Below are 19157 nucleotides of genomic sequence, written 5' to 3'. Positions count from 1 at the left end.
CTCACACGCACAGGGTATTATTATTATAATTAAAAGGGGGGATCCCAGTCTCCAAAGACTCAACACCTGACACAAGGCCATATTCCCAACTTACCCCAAATTATCTTAAATCAAAAGTTCGCGGAAGAAATTCTTGAACTTGCTTTTACAAATCGTATTGCCAGGAAATACGCCCAAATTTCAACTCCAAATAATTTAGAGAGGAGACCCACGTTTCCTCTTCTCCCCCATTCTACCTCTTCTCTCCATTCTCGTGCTACCAAGGTGCACTATGCTGGCGTTGCCAGATAAAACGGCAAAAGAAAACAGATCCGAAAGAGCCATATAGGAGCACTACTAACACAGCGATGTACCATGGATATGAATGAAACGTACTCCCAAGGATAAGGGAGATACAAACAGCATATCCATGGAATGCTTCATGTTTATCCTTATTTCCCCTTCCCCGCACGTACCATTTGTATGTCCCTTGAATATACCGGTTTGTGTATACACAGTATCCTTAAATAACATCCATCTTTGGATATGATTTCTGTCAGAAATTAAAAGATTAAAGTCTACCCCGAGACTTGAACTACTGACCTTCAATTCCGTAGCTCACCTCTCTAACCATTTGACTAACTTTTCGTACAATTTAGGAACAAACGTTTGGGAGTAACGCAAATTGAGATATTTTTTAGCTTTTTCGTCCACTGTGTACCTAATATGGTTATACTGTGATGCACATTCTGTGTATGTACCAAATGGTATCACAACAAAATCATACCCCCGAGTATATTACTTTGATGTACAATCAGTATGTTAATGAATATACGCTGGTGGATCTACGATGAATATTCTTTATTTGATCCCATCCTAGATCCGAATAAATTTATACCTACGCTATACTACCGCCCCACAATTGCGCCCTGGATCTATCCATCCCATATTTATCTACATCTTACATAAAGAGGATGGGCCGTGTTAGTAGGGAGATGCTAAAACGAATCAGCCCACATATAAAAGGGAGTCATTTCCATCCCTACTAACACGGCCCATCCACTTTATGTAAGATGTAGGTTAATATGGGATGAATACATCCAGGTCGCAATTGGGGGGCGGTAGTATAGCGTAGGTATAAATTTATTCGGATCTAGGATGGGATGAAATAAAGAATATTCACCGTAGATCCACCAGCGTATATTCATTAATATACTGATTGTACGTCAAAGTAACATACCCGGGGGAATGATTTTGTTGTGATACCATTTGGTACATACACAGAATGTGCATCACAGTATAATCATATAAGGTACACAGTGGACGAAAAAGCTAAAGAATATCTCTATTTCCACTACCTACAAACATTTGTTCCTCAAATGTATGAACTGTTGGTCAAATGGTTAGAGAGGTGAGCTACGGAATTGAAGGTTAGTAGTTCAAGTCTCGGGGTAGACTTTTATATTTTAATATCTAACAGAAATCATATCCAAAGATGGATGTTATTTAAGGATACTGAGTATACACAAACCGGTATATTCAAGGGACATACAAATGGTACGTGCGGGGAAGGGGAAATAAGGATCAACATGAAGCATTCCATGGATATGCTGTTTGTATCTCCCTTATCCTTGGGAGTACGCTGCAGTCATATCCATGGTACATCGCTGTGTTAGTAGGGATCCGAATGTTCAACCAAGAAACATCTCAGCACTTGTTCAACTGTTTCTAATCATCTCCTGTCGAGTTATAAAATGTAAGTATGCATCAATATAAATTACATCAACTATATAAATCAAATTGAGCTGTACAATTCCTTCTCATATTAATATTAGGCTATCATTGTTATCCTATTTTAAAATTTTTTTGATTGATTGATTGAAACAGGATGAAGGTTTCGTCCATCTTGTCGATTGTTTTGTTCATTGTGGCCGTGTCGATGACAACCGTGTCCGCTCGTGACTGGAAATTTGGTGACGGCGGTTTGGTTCGCTGGGACTTTAACTGCGATTTCAATGGCCACGACATCAAATTTGAGCCCAGTAAAAGCGAAAATTGCGGAGGAATTTGCATCGCCAACCGTGCATGCACTCATTTTACCCATAAGGATGGAACATCAAAACAAATGATGGAGGCTTTCATGAAAGGGATAGTTTTGGCGACATTTGCGGTTTCATCCCCGGTCGTAGCGCTCAGAATTTATAGGAAACACTGTAATACATTTTGATGACTATTTCTAGTGGCTTCAATGTTGTAGGGACTTTGCAATTTGTTGCTTCTTTCAAGGAACAATTTGTTTTGTTGAAATTTGAAATATAACTTTACTGCAAAATAAAAGTTTGATACGTTTCACAAGTTCATTATTCTATACTTGTTTTTATTTCAACATGTTCAATAAGTCTTTCAAAAACTCTTTCAGCAGTTTATTGAAGTCTGCTGGGAAGCACATGAGATTGTTTCAAATTCCAAAACATATTGAGCGGTTGCGCAGCAGCAAACCCGAACTAGAAATAAGCTGACGCTGTTAGACAAACTTTCGGTAGCTACTGTAAGTACCTACGTAGAAATAAAATTCCTCAGGGAAAAATAAAGTGACTAGTCGCTGGCGTTCGTTTTCTTTTTATAGACTAGTCTAATACACCAATAACTTCGTATATAGGAAAGAATAAGCAGAGAGAGAGATCGGCCGGCTGGCTGCCCTACTAACACGGCCCATCCACTTAATGTAAGATGTAGGTAAATATGGGATGAATAGATCCAGGTCGCAATTGGGGGGCGGTAGTATAGCGTAGGTATAAATTTATTCGGATCTAGGATGGGATCAAATGAAGAATATTCATCGTAGATCCACCAGTGTATTTTCATTAATATACTGATTGTACGTCAAAGTAATATACCCGGGGGTATAATTTTGTTGTGATACCATTTGGTACATACACAGAATGTGTATCACAGTATAACCATATTAGGTACACAGTGGACGAAAAAGCTAAAAAATATCTCAATTTTCATTACTCCCAAACCTTTGTCCCTAAAATGGAAGAACAGGTGGTTAAGTGGTCAGAGATATGAGCTACGGAATTGAAGGTCAGTAGTTTAATTCTGGGGTGAGACTTTTATCTTTTATTTTCTAACAGAAATCCTATCCAAAGATGGATGTTATTTAAGGATACTGGGTATATACAAACCGGTATATTCAAGGGACATACAAATGGTACGTGTGGGGAAGGGGCAATAAGGATCAACATGAAGCATTCCATGGATGTGCTGTTTGTATCTCCCTTATCCTTGGGAGTACGCTGCAGTCATATCCATGGTACATCGCTGTGTTAGTAGGGTATACACTTTTCGGAATTCTTGTTCGATTATTAATGGATGGCCAAGGTAAACTGGTCACAGGGAACAATGTGTTATTATTTGAGTGCCCCGCAAAAGTATATAGACATTCAGATTTTGATATGAGATATTGAACTGGATATCCTGCTTTAAATTATGTTTCTAAAGTAAAATCGAAGCTAACGGGTGGAATATGCAAGCACAGGGGAAAACCTGATACTTTCCGCTTGCTTATGTCAGGAACGGCGTCAAACATTTTGTTGGGAGGTGGGCGCCTGTGCATGTTTTCGATAGAAAGGAAGGTAAGTAAGCCTAATATAAGAGTTTGGGTTATAGGTATCATATTATCAAGTGAAACGCAATAAAAACAAGTTTCCTATAACAATCAAAATGGGAACATTGTTTTGATTGAAATTCGGGTTTCTTATTCTGGGAGCAAGGGGATTTTAAAGTTCTGGAAATCGCTGGTTTATGTTTAGAAATGTTGTGCAACGAAATCGCAACTGGATTTCCCCGTCAATTTTCAAAAATGTGGAATAGATGCCAAACTTGATAGCTTGTTTGATAGCAAATCATTGAATATAGTGGAGACGCAAAAAGAAGAAAAACAACTCTGTTATTGACATGAACAACAATTCTCCAACTTGGCATCTGTTCAGGTGAGGGAAGGCAACTGGCAGGTGAGTTCATCCGCAATCGGGTATACATTTGGAGCTCGCTGCTGATGCGTGCGAATAAGCTTCTACAACTTAGTGGGAGTCGAAAGAAAATGAGATTCTTCAACGGCAAATTCCAACTTATTTTGTTGCTGCTCGAAAGAATATAAATTAATATATGTGATAATAAGAGCAAGCTTATTGTGTTATAAAGTAAGATAACCTATAGTCATCAGCAGATATAGTTATTTGACCGATTGTGTCAGAACTGCTTTACAATAGGCAACAACAAGATTGAAAATCTGGTTATTTGGTTTCAACAGAAATTCATGTCCTATAACCTTCATCTGGGCCTGCATGTCGTGATTTCAAACAAAACCACAACCAATCTTTGCTGTCTGTGTACATTTGTACTCGGGACTTGGATGAGAGCAATTAAGTATAAAAGGTACGGAACCCGGAACCGACGCCAGAAAACGCCACGACGTTGAATAAAGTGTCAAGTTTAGCGATCCCACCCGAATTGCATTTGATTCGAATCGATTCAATTTGAATTGTGGGAGTAGAATCCTGAATCTTCGTACACCCAAATCTGGAGTTGCCAACCCCTTGCGTATTTCCAGAAAAAATGAAGAAAGTTTTGGAAACCCGAAGCAAAGAATTCTCGCTTTATTTGCACAACTTTAGAAATCTGAAGAGCCCTTTCTGCGCCCTTTCTGCGGCTCGGATGACCCCGATCATTTTTCCAGAAGAAGAAGAAGAATTCCTCAAGAGAGAGAGAGAATGGGAACATGTGATGCCCTCTGGCTATGTACGCCTTTTACGACTAGACATAGACACACACACAGCCAGAGAAGGAGAACGGGGGAACGGGGAAAAGAGGGAGAATGGGACGAATGGGAGGGAGGAGGGCGTACGAAAAAAAGGGGACCCACGTTTACTCTTCTCCCCCATTCTCCCTCTTCTCCCCGATCTCGCGCTACCAAGGTGCACTATGCTGGCGTCGCCAGATAAAACGGCAAAAGAAAACATATCCGAAAGAGCCCTATAGGAGATGCTAAAACGAATCAGCCCACATATAAAAGGGAGTCATTTCCATCCGAATGTTCAACCAAGAAACATCTCAGCACTTGTTCAACTGTTTCTAATCATCTCCTGTCGAGTTATAAAATGTAAGTATGCATCAATATAAATTACATCAACTATATAAATCAAATTGAGCTGTACAATTCCTTCTCATATTAATATTAGGCTATCATTGTTATCCTATTTTAAAATTTTTTTGATTGATTGATTGAAACAGGATGAAGGTTTCGTCCATCTTGTCGATTGTTTTGTTCATTGTGGCCGTGTCGATGACAACCGTGTCCGCTCGTGACTGGAAATTTGGTGACGGCGGTTTGGTTCGCTGGGACTTTAACTGCGATTTCAATGGCCACGACATCAAATGTATGCCCAGTAGAGGTGAACAATGCGGAGGAGTATGCATCGCCAACCGGGCATGCACTCATTTTACCTATAATGATGGAACCTGTTGCATCAAAAAAAATCATAGAGGCTTTGTTGAAATGCATAGTTCGGGCGCCGTTTGCGGTTTCATCCCCGGTCGTAGCGCTCAGAATTTATAGGAAACACTGTAATACATTTTGATTACTGTTTGATGACAGTTTGATACGTTTCACAAGTTCATTATTCTATATTTGTTTTTATTTCAACAATAGTAACTTTATTCCCGTCCAGGGCTGGTCCTTAGTTGGGCTAGTGTAAATTATAGGCCACTTATGCAAATTCCCTTGCCCGTTATTTTTTCCCTTGCCCGTGATGGATCCCTTGCTCGCGAGCGATATCCTCAAAATGCAACAACAGCAAGAGTTGGTTGAGAATCCAACTCACTATTCCATATCCGTTCATAGTGTAGTGATTAGCGTACTCGATAAGGGAATGTTGGCCGCGCAATCATCTTCGTCGTGTATTCGAAGCCATGGTTCAAACCCAGCATTCGCCAAAAAATTTAATATAGGACATTGAAATTGCCAATGGAAAAATTCTACCCCACCCTTCTCCCACATTGCCCGAGGTGTGTGTGTTTGTCAACTCTCGGTCCCCCTGTACGATTGTAGCCCCGGCCCCCCCCCCCCCCGGATGATGTCGACCTTTTAGTCTTTTTGTCGTTTTTTCGAGCGAGGTCAGACGTAGCCTCGGGTGTTTTGACCCTTTTCGCAGGTAGAAAACGGTCGACCAATGACAGCGTGTGCGCAACGACACATAAAATCAAACAGACAGATACACACAAAACTCCTCCCCATTTTGGGCCCTTGCGTTTTATTAGTAAGGGACTAGTAACTTTATGCCCGTCCAGGGTCGGTCGTTAGTTGGCCTAGTGTAAAAAGCCCGTTATGCAAATTCCCTTGCCCGTGCCGTTTCCCCTTGCCCGTGGATCCCTTGCCCGCGAGCAATCTCTTTTGTTGAAGCTTTTAGGCGGCATTTTGTTCAAGTCACCGAGCGAGGTTAATCGTAACCCCGGGCGATGGCGACCCTTTCGCAGGTAGTCGCCCGTCAGCCAATCACAGCGTGCGCTCACACCTACAGACAAACAAACAGATACACAAACAAGCTCCTCCCCCTTTTCCCCCTTTTCGTTTTATAAACAAGGGACTAGTAACTTTATGCCCGTCCAGGGCCGGTCTTTAGTTGGGCTAGTGTAAAAGGCCCGTTATGCAAATTCCCTTGCCCGTGCCGTTCCCCCTTGCCCGTGGATCCCTTGCCCGCGAGCGATCGCCTTTGTTAGAGCTTTTAGGCGGCATTTTGGTCAAGTCGCCGAGCGAGGTCAGTCGTAGCCCCGGGCGATGTCGACCCTTTCGCAGGTAGTCGCCCGTGGACCAATCACAGCGTGCGCTCACACGGACTGACAAACAAACAGATTCACACACAAACTCCTCATTTCCCAGTAGTTCTCCCCCTTCAGGACCGCCCCTACCGCCAAGTAAGGCAAAGCTTCCTGGGCTCGCCGAAAGGAGAAGCGCAGTTGAATTCGTCGTCTGAGAACCTATAAGGGGAAAATGGTGGCCGTTAACCGAATTTAAAAGGAACACACACATAACAACAAGCAAGAAGAAGAGGTTATGCAATAAATTGATCATATGAATGTCGTCAAACTTTTCTACATTCGAACCGACGACAATTTCAAGTACAAATATTTCAAGTTGACGTATATATGATGAAAATAGTATTACATTTTTCTCTGCAATGTGAAATTATTAGATATAATGCGCTGGAATTTTGTGAGGCGTCAATGAATCATTTACTTTTGAAGGACGCAAAAAAATATAATAGAACCATGCCCTCAGACAAAGAAGTGTTACTTCAGTTGGCCAAAGAATCTTCACACATCCATGAAAAAAAAATTGCTATAGCCTACTGGGATTCCAAGCCACATTGATTCCAAGCCACAGGATTCCAAGCCAAAAGCATCCTCGTTTTTGTAAATCCGACTAGAGGAGTCTTGTTGAAATGGACCGACTGTGGACTTAGTAAGCCGGGCAAGGAAAAAGGAAATTTCTCGACGACTGATCCCAAAGTACGACCCGATAATTGGTACGCCCCTGAAATTCTGAAATTGAAAGATAACACAATTAGGACAACATCTCTTCGCCAAGGAGGAACCAACGAGAGCGACTTCTTTTCCGAAGGTCTAGTTTTTGGCTATTAACTATTGAACGGTTACCATATGGTACCATATGTTTCAAAAGTTCTACATGAATCATCAAATTGTCAGTATAGTTTTGCTTAGCTCCATGCAAATTAAGGTACTTTGAAGAGGAATAAGTAAAGAACGGGTAGAACTAAGAAGACGCGGAAAACTCTAAAATGAAGAGGTTCAATAGCCGAACAACATTCTTCATTTTCAGATTTTTTGCTTAATATTTAATCTAGTCAATTGGAAATTGAAAACGGTTTTTTTATTTATGGCCCGTTCTAGTCCCTTTCTTCCCCATCCATTCCACCCACGCCGGGTTGTCGCCCCCTCATAAGCGCGCGATTTCTCTGTTTATCAGAAAAAAAGGCGCGCGGGGTGGAAATGGGGGGAAAGAAAAGGACAAACACGGGCAATAAAATAAAAATCTTTTTCAATTCACAATTGACTAGATTAAATATGACGAGAAAAATCTGAAAATTAAGACTTCTATTGAACTTGCAAAGCTCTTCATTTCAGAGTTTTCCGCGTCTTCCTAGCTCTACCCGTTCATTAGTTATTCCTCTTCAAAGTACCCTAATTTGCATGGAGCACTATAGCGTGTTCCCAAACTTAGGGATCCATTTTAAACCTACCATCCCCTTGATAGGAAAAATCTGAAAAAAAATCAGCTTATTGCTACCTATAATGACTACGGCCAAAAAAAATTCATCGCGATCCGACGAAAATTGGATTTTTCGGATCGTCCAGAAAAAAGCCAAACTCCATAAGATTCTCTCCCGCGCGCGCGCCCGCGTTCCCAAACTTAAGGTAGGTACTGTCTAATCCAATAATAGTAAGTTATTTAGCAAAATTTCGACCGCAATTGTGAACTGTAGTTACGGGCAAATCCGCCGCATAAGCTTGGCGTATCTTGCATAGCGAAGATACCAAATACGCCTAAACGCGGCGGAATTTTTCGGTAACCACAATTGAAAATGCGCTCTATAATAAGCTAAATAACATAGAATTACTGGGGTAAAAATAGAAAATGAATCCTCTAGTCTTGTGCGCTAGCTTATTATTAAATTTTAGAGATTAGTAGAAAAAGTTGGAGTTGTAGATCGTATGTATTTTATCATTTTACGGAGAGGCTGTCCGCCAGAGGTATAATAAGTTATTGTTTTATAATTTTTTTATATATCTTTTTTCATTTATAGTGCTAATATTTCTCGGGAGGGTTTTGATCAGTGACTAATATCTTACAAATGAACAAAGTTCATGAGAAAAATTTTAACTTCAATTAGTTTCAGGTAAGCCTATCTTTTCTGATAACTTTACTCCACTACAATTGGATATTCCATTGCTCCCGATCGCTGACACCGTGTGAAAGAGTCGTCCTTATCCTAGTCTTCCAGCTGAAAGGTTCGACTAATTTATATTAGTGCTTTCAACTGGAAGGGGTTGGAATCGGATGCAGTTCTTTCGCACGATCGTAGCTAAAGGCATCAAGGGTGGCAAGATTTGGTTGAATTGAATGCATCTAGAATTAGCATGCATCTGGTGTCTGCCGGCTTGTTCGTTGTCTTATCACTGGCAAAAAAAAACTAGGCTTTTAACGAGAGGACCGTTTTCGTCTCAATTTAAATGCGACTGGTCACGTCAACGTCTTTGAATGCTACAGCCGGGGTGCCGGCGATCGGAAACCAATCAACTATTTAAATGAATCCAATGAGGTCAGCCAAGTTTATTGCCGCCAAGGGAATTGATATTCTACGTGTTAAAAAAATATAAATAAAGTTCTAGGAAGGCAAAAATTTCCCGATAGGGATTCTATCGCCAAAGACCTGTTTCCTGACCCAACCCAACCCAACCCACACCAACAGATGGCGTTGTTCCTCTCAGAGAGATAGGAAAGTTGTTTATTTCATTAATGTCTTATACGATTTTTTTCTTAGAGTTTATTAATTAGAAAATTATGATCATGTTGTGCAAGACAAGGTTTTACATGGAGCCGTCGCATTTAGATTTTTATATTGCGACGAAATCATAATTATAAACTCGAATTTGTGTTTTCGTGTTTTATTAAACTGCCGTTAGATGGTTCTGAGTTCTGACGCATTGCTATAAGGCCGTGCTATATAAACACAGCCTATTATCTAGTCAACTCGGTCTTCATTTGCAGTCTTCATTCGAAAGTAATGGTATCACTTCCATCAACCAGCGGCCACACATCAATGGTAGAATTAATTAACTAATTCAATACCACATTGGTTAAAGAAAAGGGGAACTGTTCTTGAAGAGTTCCTGTAGTTGAAAGTTCCTTAGTATTCTCTTTGCTCGCATTTTGTTTTTAACCACTACACTGTTGTTGAATGCTGTTTGATTATCGATAGTGTTTTGTGATGCAGAATAAAATTACAGAAATGACCAACAACAGTGAAGAACAACAGACCTCATCTTCCACCGAGGAGACCATCATAGAGGTGGTAATTCAACCACCAACAACAGAGGCCAAGGTTGAATGTGATGCTCCCCCCGCTGTGATCACCACTCAGCCAGCACAGTCTAAGTATTCTCTTTGCTCGCATTTTGTTTTTAACCACTACACTGTTGTTGAATGCTGTTTGATTATTGATTTTTGTGTTGCAGAATAAAATTACAGAAATGACCAACAGCAGTGAAGAACAACAGACCTCATCTTCCACCAAGGAGACCATCATAGAGGTGGTAATTCAACCACCAACCACAGAGGCCAAGGTTGAATGTGATGTTCCCCCCGCTGTGATCACCACTCAGCCAGCACAGTCTAAGTATTCTCTTTGCTCGCATTTTGTTTTTAACCTCTACACTGTTGTTGAATGCTGTTTGATTATCGATAGTGTTTTGTGTTACAGATGCAGAATAAAATTACAGAAATGACCAACAACAGTGAAGAACAACAGACCTCATCTTCCACCGAGGAGACCATCATAGAGGTGGTAATTCAACCACCAACAACAGAGGCCAAGGTTGAATGTGATGCTCCCCCCGCTGTGATCACCACTCAGCCAGCACAGTCTAAGTATTCTCTTTGCTCGCATTTTGTTTTTAACCTCTACACTGTTGTTGAATGCTGTTTGATTATCTATAGTGTTTTGTGTTACAGATGCAGAATAAAATTACAGAAATGACCAACAACAGTGAAGAACAACAGACCTCATCTTCCACCAAGGAGACCATCATAGAGGTGGTCATTCAACCACCAACAACAGAGGCCAAGGTTGAATGTGATGCTCCCCCCGCTGTGATCACCACTCAGCCAGCACAGTCGGTTGCCACCTGTTTCGGCACTTTGATTTCGTCGTTTTCGGCACTGTTTTTGTCGTTTTCGGCACTGTGTTTGTCTTTTTCGGCACCGCCGCCAGATTTAGTTCCAGGCGTCATGTTTTGGGGAGGGTTGCCAGGCGTGTGTGTTTTTCCGTTTCGGCACTATATTTTTCCGTTTCGGCACTATGTTTTTCCGTTTCGGCACTATTGTATTTATTGTATTTATTATTAGATTTATTTATTGGATTTTAATAAAATTTTGTCACCAACTAAAATTTTAACACCACATTTTGAAACTCTTTTCCTTTTCTTATTCTGCGTATAGTCTAGTACCACAACCCAAATTGGAGTGCTGATGCTTTAAACCACTCAACTAACTAGACATTTCAATCTGATAAAGTTGGTTAGACTAGCGATGACTCGGGATGTTAGTTTTCGGATTCCGTTACAGTTTTAGTTTCCGTTTCGGCATCGTCACAAAATTTGTATTCCACCAGGTGTCGTGTAAATTATCTTTAGTTTCTCTAATTTTTCGCACTTTGTTCTTGTACGTCGTGCTTTTGTGTAACCGTCGATTTTTCTTAAGTGCAATGGAAAGACCAACCAGAGTTAGAAAGCAGCCAAGTCGGCTTGCCGATTTTGAGCTTGGCGAGGATTCAGGGAAGTTAGTACGTGGGGGAAATGGACATGTAGGACGTGGTGGACGTGGTGGACGTGGTCAAAAAGTTGGAGAGGATTTGGTGCGGAAACAAACAATAGTTTTTCATGTTCGAGGACGTGTGGTGTGCATTGGGTGCCGAAACGGTTGAAGTTGGTGCCGAAACGATCGAAATTGGTGCCGAAACGGTCAAATTTGGTGCCGAAATGGACAATATTTTTTCATAATCGAGGAAGTGTGGTTTGCATGGGGTGCCGAAAACGACGAAAACGAAGTGCCGAAAAAAAGTGCCGAAACTGGTGGACACCGCACAGTCTAAGTATTCTCTTTGCTCGCATTTTGTTTTTAACCTCTACACTGTTGTTGAATGCTGTTTGATTATCGATAGTGTTTTGTGTTACAGATGCAGAATAAAATTACAGAAATGACCAACAACAGTGAAGAACAACAGACCTCATCTTCCACCAAGGAGACCATCATAGAGGTGGTCATTCAACCACCAACAACAGAGGCCAAGGTTGAATGTGATGCTCCCCCCGCTGTGATCACCACTCAGCCCGCACAGTCTTAAGTATTCTCTTTGCTCGCATTTTGTTTTTAACCACTACACTTTTGTTGAATGCTGTTTGATTATTGATTTTTGTGTTGCAGAATAAAATTACAGAAATGACCAACAACAGTGAAGAACAACAGACCTCATCTTCCACCAAGGAGACCATCATAGAGGTGGTAATTCAGCCACCAACTCCAGAGGCCAAGGTTGAATCTGATGCTCCCCCTGCTGTGATCACCACTCAGCCAGCACAGTCTAAGTATTCTCTTTGCTCGCATTTTGTTTTTAACCTCTACACTGTTGTTGAATGCTGTTTGATTATCGATAGTGTTTTGTGTTACAGATGCAGAATAAAATTACAGAAATGACCAACAACAGTGAAGAACAACAGACCTCATCTTCCACCAAGGAGACCATCATAGAGGTGGTCATTCAACCACCAACAACAGAGGCCAAGGTTGAATGTGATGCTCCCCCCGCTGTGATCACCACTCAGCCAGCACAGTCTAAGTATTCTCTTTGCTCGCATTTTGTTTTTAACCACTACACTGTTGTTGAATGCTGTTTGATTATTGATTTTTGTGTTGCAGAATAAAATTACAGAAATGACCAACAACAGTGAAGAACAACAGACCTCATCTTCCACCAAGGAGACCATCATAGAGGTGGTAATTCAGCCACCAACTCCAGAGGCCAAGGTTGAATCTGATGCTCCCCCTGCTGTGATCACCACTCAGCCAGCACAGCCAATGCCTGAACACGATGACAGCATTGCTGTGGTCATGTGGGAAGCCACCGTTACTGGTCGACGCCTCATCGACGAGATGGTCAACCTGGGATCATTCTGCGTGGCACAGGAAGAGAAAGCAGGAGGGCACGATTTCAAAGAGCACTTCATGGATCATTCTACGTGGCACAGGAAGAGAAAGCAGAAGGGCACGATTTCAACGAGTACGTCATGCCGTATGGCAAGCTACCGCTGAATGTAATTCGCAACTACAATCTTCGCATCGTTGACACGGGTCGTTACCGCATGCTCAAGGAGATCCGAAACAGCAGAATGCTCAAGTCCAAGAGAGAGGTGGCTGCCTGCAACGATTTCGCCTCTTGGCTCATCAAGCTCCAAAAAGATAATTTCACCGACAGGAAAATTGTCTTAGTCTTCTTTGAACCACGCCACTCCAAGATCCTTCAGCTCTTCCAGGTATATCGCCATTTCGTTTCTATTATTAGACTCGTTTCTAACTTTCAGTTTGTTTTAGGCTTTGGAACGTTACCGTCTTCTTGATGATGTCAACAAGATTTTGCTTGGATGTGTTAATGGCTGGGATCTGCTCCGTCAATAGGTAACAACTAAAATAGTAACACGTGAACTGGTTAGATTTTCTAACGTTTCAATCGAAAACAGGTGCATGATTTGAAGAATGAACATCGCATGGTCCTTAAAGCTTTGGCTGATCACCACCTTGGAGTCGACACACCTTTGGAGAGCGCTGTTCAACGTGCTCAAGCACTTCACAAGATCCTTCGCAAGGTGCATGGCGGCCGCATCAACACTAGGGTACTTAAGGGGAACCTCATCAGTTGCGATCATTTGCTCGACCAAGTCAAGAAGATCAAAGAAGAATTGACTAAGGAGGCTCAATGGAGACCTGTATTCGCTGACATGTTTGGTCAAGGTATCAAGCCTCGCCTGCGTGCTGGATTCCTCCGCCATATGCTCGTCGAGTCGGGCATCACCTATGCAGGCCTTACGGAAACATTCAAGGTGAGTTTGTTTTCTTATTTTCAATTCTTAACCGGATAATTGAAATTTCTTTTGCAGGACAAGAAAGATGACGGTGTGGTCGAGGTCATCAAAGAGAACATCAAAGGCAAGAATGAAGCCGACGTGGAGGAAGTCATCAAGCTGCTGAATCAACACCTTGCGCAGCCAGCCAAGCCCGTCTGACGCGGTAGCGGCCGTCGAGCACCCCGCACTCGTTCCATTTGCACTGCCACGGACTTGGAGAAGCAGCAGCCTGCGTCCAAGATCGAGCCCGAGGAAAACAACAACGACCCTGTCAAAGTGATTATGGATGTTATTCCCAGAACTCCTGCGGTCCTGTCCGAAGTTTAAAAAGTCCCTCTCTCCTCGACCCGCCTGAAATTACTTACTGCCTCCCGCCCCACTTCCCTTGTGTTATTCACTTAACTTGTCTCGTTTTTGAAAAATTTTGATCTTTTTTTAAGTTTACAAGTCTTTCACACACGAAACAAACTTGCTTGTCGCTTTTGGTTATGCTTTTCTTCTTACCAGAGATAACACTTGCAAAATTTATAAATATACCAGAGAGCTTTTAGGTAATTGTTTTAGTCTTCCACTAAAATCAATCCAGGGTGTATATGTGCGATGAAATTGTCTCTGCAGTGCCTTTGCAGTGACTTTCATACTTGTGAGTTGATCTCATGGAATGGAATACAAAATACTCTGAGGAAATTTATTGTCTTTTATTTTTTTTTCTTAACAAAATTTTTCTTCTTCATCTTTTATGCAACTATCGAACATTTCTTTTAAGTTGGGATTCTCTAAGGCGGCGGCGACTCTTTCCTTATCGTTGATTTGTTTATTAACTGGATGGGAATAAAGTAAAAGAATATTTTATGAAAGCTTTTTTGAACATTTAAATATGGTATTAGGGCTTACTCTCTTCTTCTGTGCCCTCTGCAATAACTATGTCCAATCTGATCCTTTCCATCACATTTTTCTAAATCTTGCCTCTCAGGCAGAGGCCAATAAGGCTGGCAAGTGAACAATGAGGAACTGCAGGATTGAAATCTATTCTAACCAAGTAACCATTTTCCTCAAATGGTTTTACTTGAACAGATTCATCTGTAATAACCAACAGGTCTTCTAACGTGTTGGGCTTTTCAGGGTCTCTAATAATTGTCCTCAGCAAGTCTAAAATAAAAATAAAGAAATGTTTTACTCTGTGGTGAAATATGATAAAAATACAACAGACCAGTGATGATTTCCTTGATTCCTTGACATTGATTATGAACATTTGGTTCCTGTCTGCACGATGATGTCCAAATTGATCTGTCCTTCCAACTTGGAAAGTTCACTGGTGAACGTACGGTTAGTCGCGGTTAGTCGGTTACAGCCCTCTCTACTATCACATTATTACTTTTTCGGGAGGCGGTTTTCTCTCACTGCTACTTGTGAGAGTGCAACAGCCACAATAGACGCTAGAGATCTCCGGAATGCATTAGCCTCTTTTGACACTAGAGCGCTCCGGAGTGCAATAAATTTTACCATAAAGGATAAAGGAAAAATCGGAAAATCAAAATATAGACTTGAGAAAACTATTTTCCAATTGTTGGACCACTCCTATCGGGAAACTCGCGCGCGCAGCAAGGGATCGGATTGATAAGATGTACAAAATAGAGGTCAAGCGATACTGAGAAAATAAAGTTCAAGCAAGGGTAAGGTCACAATAACGTTGAATAGCCTTGTGTCATATTATGATTGATTTGTTGAATGAAGATTGTGAATAAAAAACGATGGGCATTGCTGTTCCTTTTTCTATTATATAAAAAAAAGGGCATTCAACGACGAAACTTAATGATAAGATTGCGAAGGATATTATCCGACGCCTATATTTCCATTAACTTATCTGTGTAACAGTGTTGTCAAATACCATCTCTAGTCATCTAGCTTCTATCAATCACTTCTTAGAAAGCATGACTGCTGGTGATGTAAGCTGTGAATATAGAATTTAAAAAAATCAAAACTAAAGTTAAAGTGAAGGATCGTTTACAGATGACACTGACCGAGGAGTTAAAACTTAGTAAGTGATCGGATTGGTAGACTTAAAGCTTAAACACCACTTTGAAAGGCCATAGAAAACCATCTCGCAAGAGGGAAAAAATTTACACTTATACTGAGGATTGAGTTAAATTAATTTTGTTTTGTTTTGTTATTTTAAGCTGAATAATACACGAAATTGGCTTCCATCGCCATGCCTTCATTATGACATTATAGCGTGATATTAATTTACATATCAGAAGTCAAATATAGGACGGTGGTTGAGACAGCTTCAACCGAGGCAGCATTTCCTAAAAAGTTTTTCATTAGTGGGTAGGTTTCGGTTCGTTAACTGCGATAGAATCTCCATTTTCAATTATTAAATTTACCCGCCAAATCCAGAATTTTTATTTGAAAAGATGAGATACAAAATTAAATTTAAAAAATTTAAATAGTGCAAAAGCATCGCGAAAACCTTTAACGAAGATCATCTGATTGCCATTTGATGCTTCTGTCGAGGCTATTTAACTATTTTCTAAAGCCCTCATTTTCATTCACATTCAGCGGCTTCCCGTCGACTGATACGATATTGGGTTTCCTCTTTCCTGCCAGTAGCACTTGAAAAAATCTGCATTAATTTTCCTACGATCGACCTTTAAATGTTCCACAGCTTATTGTTTATCTCGTTCGATTTGACTCAGATCAGCGTATAGCTAGACCCCTTTCGTCGACTCGTCCCACCAACCGTAAAGCCATTTTCCTTCAATCTTTTTGTTTACCTGTCGTTCATATAATTACGATTGTTGAAAATGCTAGAGTACAATTTCTTGTCCGTTTCGCGTTGCTCGAAAATCTTGCGTTTGAAGATCACCATTTGATTGGTGGCCGCCTTGATGTTCGAATCAAATTGGAGAACCGCCTCGAAATGTTTCTTGGCTTCCTCCGGCTCGTATAGATGCCCACAAGTGCCTACAAATGGAGAGACAAAATCTGTGAGTAATAAATCAAAAAAAGGTGCTCTCAAATTGCACGTTACTTGGCCAATGAGGAATAAACCTTTTTCATTTTTCGGGTCCATTTCGAGCGCCTTTTGGCAATGATCACGAGTTGCACAGAAATCGCTTCACTTTAAACAGCAAATGGACTGATTGAGTATGTTGCTAGCATAAGTTGTTCCCGCTCTGTAGCTTTCTCATCCTAAGAGCTAAAGTGGAAATGAGATGTTTTAATGAAATGAATTCAAATTGATGTGAAAAGCAAAAATTACTTTTTTCAAACTCGAGGAGAGGACGATTTTTGAGTACTGTTTGTTGGCCGCGTATTAGGCCTTTTGAAATGATTGGTTCCTTTTTCCTTGCAGAGTTTAACCTGGTCCAGCTTCTCTTCGGTGTCCATGCTCCAACTCTCTTTGGCCTTCTCAACGCTCTTGAGTTCAATCTTGCATTCGAGGTTGGCGTTGTGTACTGGAACACCGAGTTGCTCGTTACTGGCAGAGCTGGTGTCAATTTAATCAAGCTCCTCTCTTGCTTCTTGAATTTCAACAGAGCATGTTCAACACCGTCGGGAATGTTGTGCTCTAAACCTCTCGAAGATTGAAGCTTAAATACCGTTGATCAAATATACTGTGTCTGTCCCCGTGTCGACCGACCAGTGAAACTACAATGATGGAGGGAGGAAAAGGTATAACTACTATAAAATTTTAACATTAAATATTTCTATTAAGAGAGTATACCTTCAACAAAGTGCATTCTTCATTAGGACTTGAATAACCACTGCCAACTTTCAAGGTTTGATTTAAAATTCTCTCCACCACTTGCTTTGGTGAGATCTTCTAACTTCCAACATAAACAAAAACACAAATATCAATTAGTACAGAATTTACATAAAAATGAACAGTATGGATGGATGCAATCATACCTCAAACACCAGCAATGTTGTGGCATTTAAGAGGAATTTTTGGTGGATTTCCATTCTCACTGCAGACTGATTATTAGATTTACAATTTATACAAGACTGCCATCACCTCCCCACACACTTCAATAGTATAGCTACGCACCAGTAAGGTTCCACGGCATTATTACCCTGCCTGTAGAGATTTCCACACAAAATATTTTCATAAAATTCAACCACAAATTCATCACATTCCATAATAACTTATGCCAAGTACCTTTGCCAAGGTTTAATTTTAATTTCTCCCCTCTGTCCGTAGAATCAAGTTCCATGTTTCGTCAAACAGCCTGTGTAGTAGACTGAGCTGCACATTGCCAGTTCCTGCCTGCTTGATTTCTTTCAAAACACCACATTTGTCAGGAGTGACAGAGTAAGATCAACAGCTTGTGGGGCAGGTTTGTAAGGCTCTTGTTTTCTTCAATCTTGAACAACAGGTTGATCAACCTCCATGCTGCATTTTGGAAGCCGGAGATATAGGACCGGTCGAAATAGGCCCCGACGAAATAGGCCCGGCAAATAGGACCGGACGAAATAGGACCCTACGAAATAGGCCCACTTTTAAAATATTTTTAAAGCGGTCCTATTTCTCCGTCAAAGTGGGCCTATTTCTCCCAATTATTTCTAAGTTCCATAAGGTACTCTGAAATATTAAAAAAATAAATTCGACCTACTCTACATGAGTGAGAAGGCGGAATAATTTACGAGAGATCCGCCACCGTATATATTCATTGCCGTAGCTCAAACCACGATGATTGATTTCACACATTGCCGTTTCGTTTTTCACATGTTAGGCAGCTGATTCCCGTCTTTATTTTTTGATGAACGTATTCCCCTTTATCTTAACTGTAAAATTCATTTTTTACAAACGTCGTTTTCACTTATTAACTATCGCTAATTTTAAAAAAATGAACAAATTTCCGTGTTTTCTTCGCCATTTATTTGTTCCGTAGCTCGATCCCCCCTTCAGCGGCTCAGCCTTGAACGCGTCTCTCCCCTTTCAGCGGCTCAGCCTTGAACGCGTCTCCCCCCTCTACCTATGCCAGTACTCAGGTGAAGTAAGAAATGAACATGTTTGATGAAATAAATCTTACGGATTGATTTCAAACATATCCATAACAATTTCATGTTTTTTTTTAAGCAACAAACGCATATCACTTTTAAGTTTCTTGTTTTATGGGGCTGACGCGAGGTGCTGCTCAAGCCGGCCAGAAGGGTGGTCGAGCGGGGGAGGCTGCACGCACTCATGGGAGAGGGGT

General features: G+C 41.0%; 3 protein-coding genes and 3 long non-coding RNA genes across 10 annotated transcripts; 4 read left to right on the top strand and 2 right to left on the bottom strand.

The window, feature by feature from the left end:
* The first annotated feature begins 1666 nt into the window (after window positions 1-1666).
* LOC124312067 lies at window positions 1667-5647 on the top strand. Its single transcript, XM_046776509.1, has 3 exons — window positions 1667-1735; window positions 1867-2005; window positions 5414-5647. Coding segments are annotated over exons 1-3 (327 nt in total). The 5' UTR covers window positions 1667-1733; the 3' UTR covers window positions 5600-5647.
* Window positions 5648-9893: 4246 nt separating this feature from the next.
* Window positions 9894-12100, top strand: LOC124312205. 3 transcript variants are annotated; one of them, XR_006910370.1, is made up of 5 exons: window positions 9894-10216; window positions 10297-10457; window positions 10542-10708; window positions 10799-10957; window positions 12015-12100. It is a non-coding gene; the product is annotated as an uncharacterized LOC124312205 (long non-coding RNA). The 3 variants fall into 3 exon arrangements; XR_006910362.1 differs by having other exon boundaries at window positions 10793-10957; XR_006910380.1 differs by lacking the exon at window positions 10297-10457 and having other exon boundaries at window positions 9897-10216; window positions 10793-10957.
* A 400-nt stretch (window positions 12101-12500) lies between these two features.
* LOC124312027 lies at window positions 12501-14643 on the top strand. Its single transcript, XM_046776424.1, has 5 exons — window positions 12501-12674; window positions 12755-13368; window positions 13427-13510; window positions 13573-13932; window positions 13990-14643. The coding sequence occupies exons 4-5, from the start codon at window positions 13600-13602 to the stop codon at window positions 14113-14115; spliced, it is 459 nt and encodes a 152-aa protein (XP_046632380.1). The 5' UTR covers window positions 12501-12674; window positions 12755-13368; window positions 13427-13510; window positions 13573-13599; the 3' UTR covers window positions 14116-14643.
* On the top strand, window positions 12770-13510 carry LOC124323329 (maternal protein exuperantia-2-like). Its single transcript, XM_046784327.1, has 3 exons — window positions 12770-12991; window positions 13084-13368; window positions 13427-13510. The coding sequence occupies exons 1-3, from the start codon at window positions 12770-12772 to the stop codon at window positions 13508-13510; spliced, it is 591 nt and encodes a 196-aa protein (XP_046640283.1).
* On the bottom strand, window positions 14634-15567 carry LOC124312219. The gene is made up of 2 exons (XR_006910411.1): window positions 15167-15567; window positions 14634-15105 (listed from the first exon to the last, which is right to left on the bottom strand). It is a non-coding gene; the product is annotated as an uncharacterized LOC124312219 (long non-coding RNA).
* Window positions 15568-15577: 10 nt separating this feature from the next.
* On the bottom strand, window positions 15578-18351 carry LOC124312194. 3 transcript variants are annotated; one of them, XR_006910335.1, is made up of 6 exons: window positions 18119-18351; window positions 17869-18037; window positions 17684-17786; window positions 17219-17607; window positions 16988-17155; window positions 15578-16920 (listed from the first exon to the last, which is right to left on the bottom strand). It is a non-coding gene; the product is annotated as an uncharacterized LOC124312194 (long non-coding RNA). The 3 variants fall into 3 exon arrangements; XR_006910344.1 differs by having other exon boundaries at window positions 17684-17782; XR_006910330.1 differs by lacking the exons at window positions 17869-18037; window positions 18119-18351 and having other exon boundaries at window positions 17684-17795.
* Between the last annotated feature and the right edge of the window lie 806 nt (window positions 18352-19157).

Source organism: Daphnia pulicaria, chromosome 1, assembly GCF_021234035.1.
Source record: "Daphnia pulicaria isolate SC F1-1A chromosome 1, SC_F0-13Bv2, whole genome shotgun sequence".
In the NCBI taxonomy this organism is placed as follows: domain Eukaryota; kingdom Metazoa; phylum Arthropoda; class Branchiopoda; order Diplostraca; family Daphniidae; genus Daphnia; species Daphnia pulicaria.
The sequence above is the reverse complement of the archived record's forward strand: the minus strand, read 5'-3'. Positions and strand labels throughout refer to the sequence as shown.